The sequence below is a fragment of the Hypanus sabinus genome, chromosome 3 (assembly GCF_030144855.1).
Source record: "Hypanus sabinus isolate sHypSab1 chromosome 3, sHypSab1.hap1, whole genome shotgun sequence".
NCBI lineage: Eukaryota > Metazoa > Chordata > Chondrichthyes > Myliobatiformes > Dasyatidae > Hypanus > Hypanus sabinus.
In genome coordinates, this window is record NC_082708.1 from 24823265 (window position 1) to 24841798 (window position 18534).

Consider the following 18534-nt stretch of genomic DNA (forward strand, 5'->3'; position numbering starts at 1 on the left):
AAGGGCAGTTGACTCACAAATAGAGAAAGCTTGTAGGCAGTGTGAAAGGGAGGGTGGGCAGGTGATGGAGAAGGGATGCACTCAGACTGATGGACTGAGATGTGTCTGTTTTAATGCAAGAAATATCATGAACAAAGCGGATGAGTTAAGTGGATCAGTATTTGAAGCTATGATGTTATGTTGTGGCCATTACAGAGACCTGGATGCCTCAGGGGCAGGAATGGCTTCCTAAGAGTGCCAGGCTTTAGATGTTTCAGAAAGGACAGGGCAAGAGGCAAAAGAGATGAGGGCATGGCACTGTTGATCAGAGATAGTGTCACGACAGCAGTAAAGGAGGAAGTAATGGAGGGATTGTCTACTGAGTCTCTGGGTGAAAGTTTGAAACAGATAGAGGTCAATAACTCTACTGGGTGTTTTTTGTAGACCACCCAATAGTAACAGGGACATCGAGGAGCAGATAGGGAGATAGATTCTGGAACAGTACAATAATAAAAGGGTTGGCGTGGTGGGAGATATTAATTTCCCCAATATTGATTGGCATCTCCCTAGAGTGAGGGGTTTAGATGGGGTTGAGTTTGTTAGGTGTGTTCAGGAAGGTTTCCTGACACAATATGTAGATAAGCCTACAAGAGCAGAGGCTGTACTTGATCTGGAATTGGGAAATGCACCTGGTCAGGTGTCAGGTCTCTCAGTTGGAGAGCATTTTGGAGATGCTGATCACAATTCTATCTCCTTTCCCATAGCATTGGAGAGGGATAGGAGCAGACGAGTCAGGAAAACCTTCAATTAGAGTAAGAGGAAATAAAAAACTATCAGGAAGGAACTTGGAAGCATAAGTTGGAAGTAGATGTTCTCAGGGAAATGCATGGCAGAAATGTGACAAATGTTCAGGCGATATTTGCAAGGTGCTCTGCATAGGTACATTCTAATGGGACAGAAAGGATGGTAGGGTGCAGGAACCAGGGTGTATAAAGGCTGTAGAAAATCTAGTCAAGAAGGAAAGCTTACGAGAGTTTCAAAAAACTGGGTAATGACAGAGATCTAGAAAATTGTAAGGCTGCAGGAAGGAGTTTAATAATGAAATTAGGAGAGCTGGAAGGGGCCATGAGAAGGCCTTGGCGGACAGGATTAAGGAACACCCCAAGGCATTCTACAAGTATGTGAAGAGCAATAGAATAAGACATGAGAGAATAAAACCAATCAGGTGTGACAGTGGAAAAGTGTGTATGGAATTGGAGAAAGTAGCGGAGGTACTTAAAATACTTTGCTTCAGTATTCACTACAGAAAAGGACCTTGGCGATTTTAGAGATGACTTACAGCAGACTGAAAAGCTTGAGCACGTAGATATTGAGGAAGAGGATGTGCTGGAGCTTTTGGAAAGCATCAAGTTGGATAAGTCACTGGGACGAGCTATACCCAAGGCTACTATGGGAGGCGAGGGAAGAGATTGCTGACCCTCTGACAATGATCTTTGCATCATCAATGGGGATGGGAGAAGTTCTGGAGGGTTACAGCTATTGTTCCCTTATTCAAGAAAGGAAGTAGAGATAGCCCAGGAAATTATAAACCAGTGAGTCTTATTTCAGTGGTTGGTAAGTTGAAGGAGAAGAACCTGAGAGGTGGGATTTATGAACGTTTGCAGAGGCATAATATGATTCGGAATAGTCAGCATGGCTTTGTCAAAAGCAGATTGTGTCTTACAAGCCTGATTGAATTTTTTGAGGATGTGACTAAACAGGTTGATGAAAGTAGAGCAGTAGATGTAGTGTATATGGATTTCAGCAAGGCATTTGATGAGGTACCCCATGCAAGGCTTATTGAGAAAGTAAGGAGGCATGGGATCCAAGGAAGGGGTCCTTGCTTTGTGGATCCAGAATTTGCTTGCCCACAGAAGGCAGAGAATGGATATGGACAGGTCATATTCTGCATGGAGTTCGGTGGCAAGTGCTGGGCTGCAGGAATCTGTTCTAGGACCACTTCTCTTCATGATGTTTATAACTGACCTGAATGAGGAAGTGGAGGGATGGGTTACTACATTTGCTGATGACATAAAGGTTGGGGATGTTGTGGATAGTGCGGAGGGTTGTTACAGGGGGACATCAATAGGATGCGAAACTGGGCTGAGAAGTGGCAGATAGAGTTCAAACCAGATAAGGTTCATTTTAGTAGGTTAAATGTGATGGCAGAGTATGGGATTAATGATAAGACTCTTGGCAGTGTGGAGGATCAGAGGGATCTTGCAGTCCGAGTCCATAAGCTACTCAAAGCTGCTGTGCAGGTCGACTCTGTGGTCAAGAAGCCATATGGTGCATTGGCCTCCATCAACTATGGGATTGAACTCAAGAGCCGAGAGGTAATGTTACAGCTATATAGGACCCTGGTCAGACCCTACTTGGAATACTGTGCTCATTTCTGGTCACCTCACTTCAGGAAGTATGTGGAAACTATAGAAAATGGTGCAGAAATTTACAAGGATGTTGCCTAGATTGGGGAGCACGCCTTATGAGAATAGGTTGAGTGAACTGGGCCTTTTCTCCTTGGAGCGACGGAGGATGAGAGGTGACCTGATAGAGGTGTATAAGATGATGAGAGGCATTGATTCTGTGGATAGTCAGAGGCTTTTTTCCCCAGGGCTGAAATGGCTGAGAGGACACAGTTTTAAGGTGTTTGGAAGTAGGTACAGAGGAGATGTCAGGGGCAAGTTTTTTTATGCAGAGAGTGGTGAGCGCGTGGAATGGGCTGCTGGCGACAGTGGTGGAGGCAGATACAATAGGGTCTTTTAAGAGACTCCTAGATGGGCACATGGAGCTTTGAAAAATAGAGGGCTATGGGTAACCCTAGGTAATTTCTCAGGTAAGGACATGTTCGGCACTGCATTGTGAGCTGAAGGGCCTGTATTGCGCTACTGGTTTTCGACGTTTCTGTGACCAAGTTTAACTTTAGTTCTTAGGCCTCTGGGAGATTTATCATTCTAAAGACCATATACTTAAAATAATAGTACAGAAGTTCGGATTTTCTAATGGTTTGATTTTTGCAAGTTTTCCTTCTTGAACATTTTCTAATTTGATCCATATGGAGTCTAAAATGGCATATCTAAATGTCTAGAGCTATTTCACCTTTCCAGCAACTGTTAATCAGAATTAGGTTTATTATCACTAGCACGTGACGTGAAATTTGTTAACTTAGCCGCAGCAGTTCAATGCAATACATAATCTAGCAGTGAGAGAGAGAGGGGAAAAAAAATAATAAAATAAAACATAATAAACAAGTAAATCAATTACGTATATTGAATAGGTTTTTAAAGTATGTTCAAAAACAGAAATACTGTCTATTTAACAAAGTGAGGTAGTGTCCAAAGCTTGACTGTCCATTTAGGAATTGGATGGCAGAGGGGAAGAAGCTGTTCCTGTATCAATGAGAGTGTGCCTTCAGGCTTCTGTATCTCCTACCTGATGGTAACAGTGAGAAAACGGCATGCCCTTGGTGCTGGAGGTCCTTAATAACGGACGCTGCCTTTCTGAGACACCACTCCCTGAAGATGTCCTGGGTACTTTGTAGGCTAGTGCCCAGGATGGAGCTGACTAGATTTACAACCTTCTGCAGTAGCCCCTCCATACCAGACAGTGATGCAGCCTGTCAGAATGCTCTCCACGGTACAACTATAGAAGTTTTTGAGTGTATTTGTTGACATTCCAAATCTTTTCAAACTCCTAATAAAGTATAGACACTATCTTGGCTTCTTTATCACTACATCAATATGTTGGGACCAGGTTAGATCATCAGAGATCTTGACACCCAAGACCTTGAAGCTGCTTACTCTCTCTACTTCTGATCCCTTTATGACGATTGGTATGTGTTCCTTTGTCTTACCCTTCCTGAAGTCCACAATCGGCTCTTTCATCTTACTGATGTTGAGTGCCAGTTTACTGCGGCACCATTCCACTAGTTGGCATATCCACTCTTGTACACCCTCTTGTCACCACCTGAGATTCTACCAACAATAGTTGTAACGTCAGCAAATTTGTAGATAGTATTTGAGCTATGCCTAGCCACAGGAGGATATGTTATCACCAATCTGCACGGACTGTGATCTCCTGGTTAGGAGGTAGAGGATCCAGTTGCAGAGGGAGGTACAGAGGCCCAAGTTCTACAGCTTTGCGTTAAAGATTGTGGGAATGATAGTACTAAATGCTCTCAAATTTGACCAGTTTGTATAGGCTTTGCATTAGAATGTAAGATAACAAATGTAGGAATATGACATTTAAGCATCCTAAGGTTTAAGGAGGCAGCTAATAGATTCCTTCCAAAAAGTCCATTTATTCTGAAATGGTTCTCACAAATAGTAAAATATCGCCTTGATTTTTTTTTCCTCTAACAAGTTGTGTGTTAGTTGTTTTGAATAAACGCAAATACCCTGTTGTAACATTGATTCTTTCAATTACAGTAAACAAAGAGAACCTTTGGCTGAAAACCACACAGCAAGCCGAATGTGAGTATTGCAAACTTGCATACTGTTTTTTAAGCTTCAAGATATTTTTATGGGGCACATGATATTGTTTTGCTCTTTTCAGTCCAGGCCTGAGCTAAGGTATTTTTTTTTAATGCTGTCCATTTTTGTAATATAAAAAATACAATGAGACAAGCGAACTGAAGTAGTCCACAAGGCCCCTTGTGTTTGCTCTACCATTTAATGTTATAACTGATCTGCAAGTCCAAAAATATCTCTTCCTTGAACAAACAAGCATTTCAGGTAGAGAGCTTCAAAAGTTCACAATCCACAGAAGTATCTTCTGTTTAGTATTTTAATTAGTGGGCTCATTATTTTGAGACTTGTTTAAGATTCTTTAGCCAACGGAACCAGTTTCTTCTAATCTGCTAAACCCTCTGAGTATCAAGTAACAATTCTAAATTCCTGAGTATAAGCATACCCTCCCTTCAGTCTGTCAGGAATCAACCCAGTAAACCTTGATTGCATTGCCTTTAAGTCACACTGATTCTTCATTGATTAAGGACAATACATACATAAATCATGTTTTTGTTAAATCCTTTGCAAGATTTTTGCAATGCTCTCATAACTACTTTTCATTTAGCTTTGCATTAAGAGAGAACTTGTATGTGTTCGAATTTCAGGACTCCTTACCTTGTGTACTAACCTGACTCCTTTTAAATGTCATAACCATGTAAACATGCATTGCGCATGTATATTTGCAAAAAAACTAATCTATCAGAATGATTTTCCTTTATACATCACTGATCATACTATGATTTTATATCTTGTTATATTTAGATAATAGGCAGCAATGTTTGCTTAGAGCATATTAAGTGAAGTGTTTCTAGAAGCCGCAACTTGTTTGAAGTTAATACCTTTATTTCATGAACATAATAGCTTCATCATACAACGTGATCATAAGGTTAATGAGTTTGTACACCTTGATTTACGATGCAAGTATTCTACTGGCCAGAATCATCATTCCTCTACATGTTTTTATTTTGCAAAAGTTAGTACCTATAATGTTTTGAACAATTAGAATATGAGAGCCTAAGAATATGTTGACCTTGGTTGTTATAAATGTATGTGCCACCATGGGAAACCTGGGGATAATTCAATATGATAAACGAGTTTGTTTGGTTATATACAGTCCTTATCTGCGAGTTCCGCATGCGCGAATTCAACCAACTGCAAATCGAGAAAACCTGGAAGTGCTCTTCCAGTACTCGTTCTTCAAGCATGTACAGACTTTATTTCTTGTCATTATTCCCTAAACAATGCAGTATTGTATTAGGTATTATAAGTAATGTAGAGATGATTTAAAGTATATGGGAGGATAGGCGTAGGTTATCTTGGATCGGGATCGAAAAAAATCGGAAGTTCTCTTACTAAGTAAGTTGGAACAGCTACATCCAGTATTATTTAGCGTCAGTTAGTCAAACGTTTGTCTTAGAAAATAGTATATATTTTACCTTTCTATGCATATAAAACACTTAAGAAACGTATGCATTTCAATAATTAAACCACTGTGTTGCTTAGTAATAATTGTAGATTTCATCGGGGCAGGGCCTTTCTCACTTTATCCTTTAAAATTGTTCCTTTCAGTGACCGACTGCAGCCTAACGCTTTTCCAATGACCAATTGAGTTTTACCTCTTCCCGATCGCTTTATTATTTCCACTTTATTTTCAATTGTGATTATTTTCATGAACAGAAACACTGTGGATTCAGAGCTCCACCAGGTCCTAAAGACCACCGCTCTGAGAATGGATAAATAAGGTCTGGGGTTCCGCTGGGTCCTGAAGTGCACCGCACTGACGGGCTAAATAAGGGACTTGAGCATCTGCATTTTTTGGTATCCGTGAGGGGTCCCTGAACCAATCCTTTGCGGATAAGGAGAGCCGACTGTATGTATTTATTGCAATAGCGTGGCATAGACCCTTCAAGCCACACCACCTAGCAACCCCTGACTTAACTCTAGCCAAATCACAAGACAATTTACAATGGCCAATCAGCTTTACAATCAGTACATCTTTTGACTGTGGGAAGAAGCATCTTTGATGCTCTGAACTGTAATAGCATCTTGCTAATGTGGTTGTGAAGCACTTTCAAAAGTTTTGGATCAGTCATATCACACCTCCAGTCCAGTGTCATTCAGTTAGATCATGAAAGATCTATTTTTATCGTCTCATTTAAAATTTGCACAAATTTCTTTGCAATAAACTATTTTACTTGTAGCCTAAGTAGATTTTTGAAGAAATTTCAACCAAGCTTTTCTATGAATTATGTCGTAATATCACTTTTGGGTAGCCTGGCCTAGCTCAAAGCTTAAGATTACAGTCCTTGTTTTAAACACCCATGAACCAAATAGACTCAGTATAAGAAAAAAATAAGCTGGACTTAAAGCTGCTTGAGTCCAAAGTACCATTCTGGGTTTATGAAAATAACCAATGAAATTTTAACATACTGCCTCTAAGCTTCCCTTGGCAGTTCACTTGGCTTACTGCCCTTGGTACATTTATTTTTTTATTATTATACAGAGCCAGCCTGCTGACAACATCTTAGACTAGATCTGAACTGTCACTTCTAGTATTTTGCTTAATTTTGATATGACTGGATTTCATACCAAAAGGGGTTTCAGTGAGGCTTCTGCATGTAATAGGAAACATTTTTGTTGGGTAGATGATATAGTTCAGTTTTAACAAGCACCACTATGATTTGCAAAGAATTTTAGAATCGACAGTGCAGCAGGACTTAACATTTCAGCTTACAATGAATTTGTGTATAAATAGATTTTCTTTCTGGTTGCTACCCAAAGATTAAAATAACAAACTATTTCAGAGCAGATTGCTACTACATAGTACAGCATACTAAAGGCCCTTTGGCCCATGTCTTTTTAACCTACTCCAAGACCCATAGAGCCCTTCTTTTATTCTTTAATCTGTTTAATTTCTATTTTCTTTGCTTTGTAGACCTCTTCAACTGCACTGCATATGACATTCCACTATCGGGCCCTATATTTAAATAGAAAAACATCAGATAATTAAAATTAAATGAAATGACTGAACTTAAATAAGCACATAAATTGTGATACAGCAAAATCATTTTGTGATTTATAAATCCAAGGCAAATTGTTCTGTTTTTAAAATGTCATTCCAAATTTGTGCATTGCCAATGGTGTATAGCCCCACTGGTTTAGCTTTCATGTGTAAAAAAAAACCGTAAGACATAGGACCAGAATTAGGCCTTTCAGCCCATCGAGTCTGCTCCATCAGGACTGATTCCAGAACTCATCTAACCCCATACATCTGTCATCTTGCCATATCCTTTGATGCCCTAACCAATCAGGAAATGATCAACTTCTGCCTTAAATATACCCAGACACTTGGCCTCCACTGCAGTCTGTGGCAAAGCATCCACAGATTCACTACTCTCTGGCTTAAAGAAAATTCCTCCTTACCTCTATTCTAAAAGGTTGCCCCTGATTTTTGAGGCTGTGCCCTTTAGTTCTGGATACCCCCACCATTGGAAATATCATCTACATCCACCGTGTATAGTCCTTTCAGAATTCAGTAGGTTTCAATGAGATCCCTCCCTGCATTCTTCAAAATTCCAGTGAGTACAGGCCCAAAGCTGCCAAACACACTCATGTTAACCTGTTCATTCCCGGAATCATCCTCGTGAACCTCCTCTAGACTCTCTCCAGTGACAGCACATCCTTTCTGAAATATAGGGCCCAAAACTGTTGGCAGTGCTCCAAGTGTGGTCTGTCTAGTGTCTTTTAAAACCTCAGCATTATCTCCTTGTTTTTATATTCTATTCCCCTTGAAAAAAATGCCGACATTGCATTTGCCTCCTTTACCACAGACTCAACCTGTAAATTAACCTTCTGGGAGTCTTGCACAAGGACTCCTAAGTCCCTCCGCACCTCTGATGTTTGAACCTTCTCCCCATTTAGATACTAGACTGCACTATTATTCCTTTTACCAAAATGCATTTATCATACATTTCCCAACACTATTCCGTCTGCCACATTTTTGCCCATTCTTCCAATTTCTCTTAAGTCCTGCTGTAATCGCATTTTTCCTCAGCACTACCTACCCTTCCACCTATCTTTGTATCATCTGCAAACTTTTAATTGCATTAAGCAAATCATTGAGAAACAATGTGGAAAAGTAGCACCTCCAATAATGACCGCTGAGGAACACCACTAATCACTGGCATCCAACCAGAAAAGGCCCCCTTTTTTCCCCACTCCCTGCCTCCTGCCTATCAGCCATTTCTCTATCCATGCACTATCTTATATCTTTCATATAACATCATAGGATTTTATCTTGTAAAGCAGTCTTAAGTGTGGCATCCTATCAAGTAAATGACATCCACTGCCTCTCCTTTGTCCACCCTGCTTGTTATTTCCTCAGTGAACTCTTAACATATTTTTCAGGCAAGATTTCCCCCATACTGACTTTGACTTATTTTATCATTAGTCTCCAAGTACCCCAAAACCTCATCCTTAATAATAGACTCAAACACTTTCCTCAACCACTGAGGTTAGGCTAACTGGCCAATAACTTCCTTTCTTTAGCCTTCCTCCCTTAAAAAATGGAGTGACATTTGCAATCTTCCAGTCAATAGACAATAGGTGCAGAAGTAGACCATTCGGCCCTTCGAGCCTGCACCGCCATTCTGAGATCCTGGCTGATTATCTGCTATCAATACCTGGTTCCTGCCTTGTCCCTATATCCCTTGATTCCCCTATCCATAAGATACCTGTCTAGCTCCTTCTTGAAAGCATCCAGAGAACTGGTCTCCACTGCCTTCCGAGGCAGTGCATTCCAGACCCCCACAACTCTCTGGGAGAAGAAGTTTTCCCTTAACTCTGTCCTAAATGACCTACCCCTTATTCTCAAACCCTGCCCTCTGGTACTGGACTCTCCCAGCATCTTTATCATATTTCCTGCCTCTATCTTGTCCAATTCCTTAATAATCTTATATGTTGCAATCAGATCTCCTCTCAATCTCCATAATTCCAGCGTGTACAAGCCCAGTCTCTCTAACCTCTGCGTAGGACAGTCCAGACATCCCAGGAATCCTCTGGGATCGTGCCTGGATAAAGTGATTCTTGAGCGATCATGACCAATGCATCAGTTATGTCTTAAGCAGTCTCTTTCAGGACTGTGGAATGTAGTTCATCTGATCCAGGTGACTAATCCACCTTAAGACCTTTCAGTTTGCTTAGCACTTTTTTCTTTGTAATAGCAATGGCACTCACAGACTTCTGGCACACTGCTAGTGTCTTCCACCGTGAAGACAGTTGCAAAGAACCCCTTAAGTTCATCTGACATTTCTTTGTCCCCCGTTACTACCTCACCAGCATCATTTTCCAGTGAGTGGTCTGATATCAACTCTCACCTCTCTGAGTGAAAGCAGGGAACTGTATCCTGTGTGTCATTATGATGACATGTCAATGAGAGGATAAATAATTCCCTCCTTTAATGAGGAAAGCAAAAGAGAAAAGGTCAAACAAAAGAACAATAACCCTGAGGAATATCACTAAAGAAGAACTGTGCTCGTGGATTTAAGGCACTAAGGAGGGAAGAAAAGAAAATTATTATAGTTACAAAACTGAAACTGTTAGGAACCACGGTTGTGGAATTAATACAGCCGCCATGTCACAGCTTCAGTTAGTTGGGTTCAACCCTAACCTCTGCTCTCTGGAGTTTGCATGTTCTTCAGAAAGTATGTGAGGCCAGTTTTCTGTGCTTGGTGTCAGATGTGGGAGGCCCTGGAGACTCCCAGACGACCACATCTGCACCAGGTGCGACGAGCTGCAGCTCTTTAGAGACCACGTTAGGGAACTGAAGCTGCAGCTCGATGACCTTCAGCTGGTCAGGGAGCGTGAGGAGCTGATAGAGATGAGCTATAGGCAGGTAGTTACCCCCGGACCACAGAAGACAGAAGTGGGTAACAGTCAGGAGAGGAAAGGGTAAGAAGCAGGTACTAGAGAGTACCCCAGTGGCTGTCCCCCTTAATGATGTGTTCCTACTTGAGTAATGTTGGGGGGGGGGGGGGGGAGAGCAGCAGTGTTCGAGCCTCTGGCCCTGTGGCTCAGAAGGGTAGAGAAAGGAAGAGGATAAGAGGATGGCAGCAGTGATGGGGGATTCTATACTTAGAGGGTCGGATAGGCGATTCTGTGAATGCAGGAAAGAAACACGTTTGGTAGTTTGCCTCCCAGGTGCCAGGGTCCGGAATGTTTCTGATCATGTCCATGATATCTTGAAGTGGGAAGGAAAACAGCCAGAGGTCGTGGTCCATATTGGTACCAACGACATAGGTAGGAAAAGGGAGGAGATCTTTAAAAAAAAGACTACAGGAAGTTAGGAAAGAAGTTGAGAAGCAGGACCTCAAAGGTAGTAACCTCAGGATTGCTGCCTGTGCCATGTGACAGTGAGTATAGGAATAGAATGAGGTGGAGGATAAATGTGTGGCTGAGGGATTGGAACAGAGGGCAGGGATTCAGATTTCTGGATCATTGGGATCTCTTTTGGGGCAGATGGAAGGATGGTTTGCACTTGAATCCGAGGGGGACCAATATCCTGGCAGGAAGATTTGCTAAGGCTACTGGGGAGAGTTTAAACTAGAATTGCTGGGGGGTGGGAACCGAACTGAAGTGACGGAGGAAAGGGAGGTTGGCTTACAAATAGAAAACCTTGGAGACAGTGTGAAAGGGAGGATAGGCAGGTGATAAACAAGGGACGTGCTCAGTCCGATGGTTTGAGATACATCTATTTTAATGCAAGGAGTATCATGAATGAGGCGGGATGAGCTTAGAACATGGATCAGCACTTGGATCTGTGATGTTGTGGCCATTAGAGACTTGGGGATGGTGCAGGGGCAGGAGTACCAGGCTTTAGATGTTTCAGAAATGATAGGCAGGGAGGCAAAAGAGGTGGGGGCATGGCACTGTTGATCAGAGATAGTGTCACAGCTGCAGAAAAGGAGGAAGTCATAGAAGGGTTGTCTACGGAGTCTCTGTGGGTGGCATTTAGGAATAGGAAAGGGTCAATAACTCCACTGGGTGTTTTATAGACCACCCAATAGTAACAGGGACATTGAGGAGCAGATAGGGAGACAGATTCTAGAAAAGAGTAATAATAACAGGGTTGTTGTGGTGGGAGATTTTAATTTCCCAAATATTGGTTGGCATCTCCCTAAAGTGAGGGGTTCAGATGTGGAGTTTGTTAGGTGTGTTCAAGAAGGTTTCTTGACACAATATATAGATAAGCTCACAAGAGGAGAGGCTGTACTTGATCTGGTATTGGGAAATGAATGTGGTCAGGTCTCTCAGTGGGAGAGCATTTTGGAGATAGTGAACACAATTCTCTGTCCTTTATCATAGCATTGGAGAGGGATAGGAACAGACAAGTTAAAGAAATGTTTAATTGGAGTAAGGGGAAATAAGAGGCTATCAGACCGGAAATTGAAGGCTTAAATTGGACGCAGATGTTCTCAGGGAAACGGATGGAAGAAATGTGGCATATGTTCAGGGGATATTTGCGTGAGGTTCTGTGTAGGTATGTTCCAATGAGACATGGAAAGGATGGTAGGGTACAAGATCTGTGGTGTACAAAGGCTGTTGTAAATCTAGTCAGGAAGAAAAGAAGAGTTTACAAGAAGTTCAAAAAAACTAGCTAATGATAGGAATTTGGAGAGCCAGAAGGGTCCATGAGAAGACATTGGCAGACAGGATTAAGTAAGACCCCAAGGCATTCTACAAGTATGAAGAGCAAGAGGATAAGATGTGAGAGAATAGGACCAATCAAGTGTGACAGTGGAAAAGTGTGTATGAAACCGGAGGAGATAGTGGAGGTACTTTATGAATGCTTTGCTTCAGTATTCACTGTGGAAAATAGTCTTTGCGATTGTAGGGATGACTTGCAGTGGACTGAAAAGCTTGAGAATGTAGATATTAAGGAAGAGGTTATGTTGGAGCTTTTGGAAAGCATCAAATTGGATAAGTCACCGGGACCGGATGGGATGTACCTCAGGCTATTGTGGGAAGCAAGGGAGGAGATTCCTGAGCCTCTGGCAATGATCTTTGCATCATCAATGTGGATGGGAGAGGTTCCAGAGGATTGGAGGGTTGCAAATGTTGTTCCCTTAAGAAAGGGAGTAGGGAAAGCCCAGGAAACTGTAGCCCAGTGAGTCTTACTTCAGTGGTTGGTAAGTTGATGGAGAAGATCCTGAGAGGCAGGATTTATGAACATTTGGAGAGGCATATTATGGTTAGGAATAGTCAGCATGGCTTTGATAAAGGCAGGTCGTGCCTTAGGAGCCTAATTGAATTTTTTGAGAATGTGACTAAACACATTGATGAAGGAAGAGCTATAGATGTAGTGTGTATATGGATTTTAGCAAGGCATTTGATAAGGCTCATTCAGAAAGTAAGGAGGCATGGGATCTAAGTGGACATTGCTTTGTGGATCCAGAACTGGCTTATGGTATATTGGCCTTCATCAATCGTGGAATTGAATTTAGGAGTCGAGAGGTAATGTTGCAGCTATATAGGACCCCTGTCAGATCCCATTTGGAGTAGTGTGCTCAGTTCTAGTCACCTCACTACAGGAAGGATGTGGAAACCATAGAAAGGCTGAAGAGGAGATTTACAGGGATGTTGCCTGGATTGGTAGCATGCCTTTTGCAAATAGATTGAGTGAATTCAGCCTTTTCTCCTTGCAACAACTGAGGATTAGAGGTGTATAAGATGATAAGAGGCATTGATCGTGTGGGTATTCAGGCATTTTCCCAGGGCTGAAATGGCTGGCACGCGAGGGCACAGTTTTAATGTGCTTGGAAGTAGATACAGAGGAGATATCGGGGTAATTTTTTTTATGCAGAGAGTTGTGAGTGCATGGAATGGGCCGCCGGCGACAGTGTTGGAGGCGGATACAATAGGGTCTTTTAAGAGACTCCTGGAGAGGTATATGGAGCTCAGAAAAATAGATGACTATGGGTAACCCTAGGTAATTTCACAGGTAGCCTAGGGACATGTTCGGCACAGCTTTATGGGCCAAAGGGCCTGTATTGTGCTGTAGGTTTTCTGTGTTTCTGAGGTGGTTCTGTGAGCTATCATGGAATTGGCTATGCAAAAGTGGTCTCCTGTGTCAGAATGAAATTAGTTTTAGGAGAGAACAAGAGAGTAAGTGGTGGCTATTCAGAGTTGGTCTGTGAGGGAATCAGTGAATACAAAAGTAGATATGGTGTCTGGAAAATACACGGAAAAATGAGAGAAGGAAATGCCACATGGTTTGGTGACAGAATTTACAGAAGAAAATGAGAAGGAATGCCACATTGAAGAGATGTTAATAAAAGGAATTAGAGATAATACCAAGACTAAAAGGGTGAGCTGTTGTGGAATGAGCTGAAGGAATCACCGGTCCGTAGGAGGGAGAATACATATGAGCTAAAAGAGAATAAAGGTATTACACTAAGAAGTTGAAAGCAGTAATTGGTCAAAAGACGTCAGTGAGGGTGAGTGCAACAGCAACTGACAGGCAGCAAACTAAACTGAACAATAAACAGGGTAAGTGGTGTCACCAAACTAATAGCAGTTTGTTCCACAACTATTTTTTTTAAATGTTCAATTGTCTTTGGAGATTTTATTGTATCTGAGACAATTAGAGTATTATTTTTTGCGATTCAGATTGTTGATGATGCCATGTAATTTTATTTAGTCTCCTGTCATTGCAGCTTTGAATTAGTTTTCAGAAACTTAGTTCAACACCATCTAGAAGGCAACTAGAGTGCATGAAAGTAGCAGGTGTAGACCACCTGTTTCCTCAATTCTGCCATGTAATTCAGTATGATCAATGCTGATCTACAGCTGCAGTTTGTAAGCTTTGTTACCCACCGTTAACTGTTCAGACCATTTGGTACTTAACTGAGGTCACACTCAAAGTTGACTTGGGTTGTAGAAAATAATTTCCGGGGAACTATGTTAAATAACAGGTTCAAATGGGCAAATTTGAAACTTGCAAATGTTTAAAATTGAACAGATGAATTGGCTGCATTTTATGGCTTGTACATTCATTCTTTGCTTTCAAACGTAATTTCAGATGGGTAACCCATTGTTAGAAATGCTATAAGCTCATAGTTCTTTGTAAAGTCTATTGCAATGGATTTGACTTTTATAAATGCCAGTTAGAGGCACAAAAATGTACAGAAGTAGTGTGTGGTATTGTTAGAAATTATTGATTTAAATTGTTGAAAGACCAGTGTTGGTAAAAAAAAAGTTAATTTTAAAATTATTGACCTTGTCATATGTGTTGCGACCACTTGGGTATCTTTTGAAGAAAGCATGTTAAATAAGGATTATAACAGGCCCTCTTTAAAAAAAACACTAGATAAAGAGCAGTTTTGAAAGGAATCACTTTTTTTTTTAAAAAGGAAGACTGATCATTTACAAAGGATTCAGTAGATTTCATCTCATCAGTGGGGCAGTTATCAAAGCATTAGCTCAGGCCCCATAGAACATTATGGCACAGAAACAGGCCTTTTGGCCTTGCTTGGCTGTGCCAAACCATTTTTCTGCCTAGTCCCACTGACCTGCACCTGAGCCATTTCCCTCCAAACCCCTCTCATCCATATACCTGTCCAAGTTTTTCTTAAATGTCAAAAGTGAGCCCGCATTCACCACTTCATCTGGCAGCTCATTCCACACTCCCACCACTCTCTGCGTGAAGAAGCCTCCCCACAATGTTCCCTTTAAACTTTTCCCCCTTCACCCTTAACCCATGACCTCTGGGTTTTTTCTCCCCTAGCCTCAGTGGAAAAAGCCTGTTTGCATTCACTCTATTTATACCCATCACAATTTTATACACCTCTATCAAATCACCCCTCATTCTCCTACGCTCCAGGGAATAAAGTCAACCTTTCCCATTGGCATAACCTATTGGCATTACAAATTCAATCAATATTCTACTCTGGGCAAACTGCAAATTTTAAATTCATTTAAAGCATACTGGGCTGCAGTAAACTGGCCAGGCTCTTATTTTTTTTTAACTGATGTCTGTAAATAGTGGAGAAGATTATTGAAGCACTCTTATATTTGGGGAGCAGATCTGAAAAAAAGGAAGTTATGCTTTTAATATTGCTTTTTTCCAGACTGAGCACTTCAGAAGCTTTAATAACATTTTTATTTACAAATTTCTATTTTGTTTCAACTACAAAGCATTTTGGATTCTGATAAATTGCAGGTTTAAAAGATGCATGGTTATGATATTTGCTTGGTGTACTTTACAGAATTTACTTGTGGAATTCTGATCCAAGAACAAAATGATGCCTCCTTTTATTTCTAGGAATTTTTGTAACTGTTCTAACCTTGAGGTGCCTTAAGGAATGTTTCCCAATACGTTTAGAAGCATTGGTGCATGTTTTAGGAAATTATTTGCCATTTTTAAAAAATAACCTCTATACACACAACCTGGCAGGAACCTGTGTGTACCTCTGCAGTGTTTCATTTAAAAATAAATCATGCTGACATCATGAGGAAAATGAGATCCAGGATAAGTCTGAATTAATCAATAAATTTGTCTCAAAGTGTTGCAATGTGCAGCTAATTTTGAGCACATGCTATGATTGTATAAGTGATTTGGATACAATGACATTGGAGAGTGACTAACTGCAATCATACTTCAAAACAATGCTAAAACAATTTTTGGATATAGTAATGTTCATTCTGTTCTAAGTTTCCTTGAGATTTGGCCACCACAGTAGCATAGTGGTTAGCGTGACATTATTATAGCTTAGGGTGTTTGGAGTTAAATTCCAACGCTGTCTGAAAGGAGTTTGTATGTCCTCCTCATGAGCATGTCTGGTTCCTCTGAGTGCTCCAGCTTCCTACCACATTCCAAAGGCTTACTGGTTAGTAGGTTAATTGGTCATTGTAAATTATCCTGTGATTAGGCTAGCATTAAATAGGTGGGTTGCTGGGCTAATTCATCTAGCTCATTGGGCTAGAAGCACCTGTTTCACAAGGTGTCTATAGATTATCATTTCTATTAAAACACTCTTTGCTATTAGAAAAAAATTCTGCAAGTTGATGTGCGAAGAAGAAGCATAGTTAAAAAATCAATTTTACTATCCAATTATTTAAATGAAACACTGCTCTCTCTGCTAATGCTGAACCATGCTTTATTTTTTTTTGGAGGCTGTACTAATCCCTTTGCCTACCATTTTGAATGTTTGCCACAGGAAGCGAGCCGCTGCAAAGCATCTAATAGAACGCTACTACCACCAGTTAACTGAGGGCTGTGGAAATGAAGCCTGCACGAATGAGTTTTGTGCTTCCTGTCCAAGTTTTCATCGTATGGATAACAATGCTGCAGCATTAAAGGCCCTTGAGCTTTTTAAGATTAATGCAAAACTATGTGATCCTCATCCTTCCAAGAAAGGAACAAGCACTGCCTATGTGGAAAACAGCACCAAGAGCACTCATAACATCATCTGTTGTTCAGAAACAAAAGTGAATAAGCAAGATATGCAGGCTCAACGAGAAGACTTTAAAGGTGAGTGTCAGTGTAGTGGATTACATTTACAGTTCTGTATGATAATCTATAAGGTTTTAGTAAAATTGGAAATGCTTTCACTTGTGGGAAAGGATAAAACCAGAGCCTATCAATCTAAGAAAACCACCACGAAGTTAAATTCAAAAAGGACTGTTTTAACTCTATAGTGAAAACATTTCCAATTAGACCTCCAGGAATGTTTTTTAAAAAGAAACTATGTACTTAAGGGAAGAGGAAATCAGAAAGATCTGATGGAGAAGGGTGGATTAGTAGCCTATTTTTTTTTTTGTTTAAATGTCTGTGATACCATATACTTCCATTCCCCAGATGATAAAAAATTATTGTGTTTCAAATTGCCAAGCATATACTTACATTTGTACTTAGTGATGAGATGCAAGTAGAATGGCAAGAGAAAATAAATCTGATTTGTTTGCAGGATATTGAGTCCTGACTTATCATTGAGTGATTCAGATAAGAATTTTAAAATTTTAGTCACAAATGGCAACAATAAATGAAGTATAGAAGCTAAACATGACAACAGCTGCTATAACCGATGCAAATACTGCTGTTGTTATGTTTGGAGCCAATATTCTTCTCGTAAGATTCTGAGAACTACCTTAATTTGATTTTTGGAAGGAATCTGAGCTACAGAAATTTAAGCAAAAGGAATCCAGTTTAATAAGTTAAAGCTCTTGCTGCATTCTGTCAGTTTTGAGGGTAAGCCCTATAAGTTTGGGTGTATGGGACACTAATGCTTCATCTTGTCAGACAACTCCAATCCAACTCAAACCAGAACACTACTAAAGTAGATAATGTATTCATATGGTCAGGGTTCAGACCAATTTAGTGCATATAAAAGTGTGTGTGTATACACTCACTTGCTCACTCTGTTCTGTCCTAGATTTCCATCCCCCCCGCCCAACCTCTATCTCTTTTTAAATTGTTGTTAAAGCCATCTTGTAATATTTCATAACATATTATGTATTCATTCTTATGGTACAGCATGGAAGCAGGCCCTGTGGTCAACTGAGTGTACATGGGCTATCAAACACTGTTTGCAATAATTGTACGTTCATCCCATTTTTAAAACTTCTCCCCACATCCTCATTAACTCCTCCCAGATTCTACCACCTGCCTAGACACTAGGGCAAATTGCAGTGGATACCAATACACATGTCTAGGTGCTTAGAATATGAACATCACTTACACTCTTCAGATTAACAGTAAGAGTTACTTTCAAGTCACTTCATCTCATGTTCTCAATATTATTCATGTGTTTGCAAGGTTTGTTGTCTTGTTTACACTGGTTGAACACCCAAGTTGATGTGGTCTTTCATGGTTATTCTATTATGTGTATGAGTATGTCTGCAAGAAAATGCATCACAAAGTTGTATTTGGTGACCTATAATGTACTTTGATAATTTAGTAAAGTTACTTTGAACTTTGCAGAGTGACTCTTACTGTTAGTCAAGAGTTCAC

The 18534-nt window shown here is 40.6% G+C and overlaps 1 protein-coding gene across 1 annotated transcript in view; it reads left to right on the forward strand.

Moving 5' to 3' along the window:
* The window catches only part of ube3a (ubiquitin protein ligase E3A), a 51429-nt gene that overhangs the window by 13204 nt on the left and 19691 nt on the right, over window positions 1-18534 (forward strand). The window contains exons 2-3 of the mRNA XM_059963856.1: window positions 4446-4490; window positions 16742-17055. Of these exons, the coding sequence (XP_059819839.1) occupies window positions 4446-4490; window positions 16742-17055 (359 nt within the window). The remainder of the gene's footprint in view (window positions 1-4445; window positions 4491-16741; window positions 17056-18534) is intronic.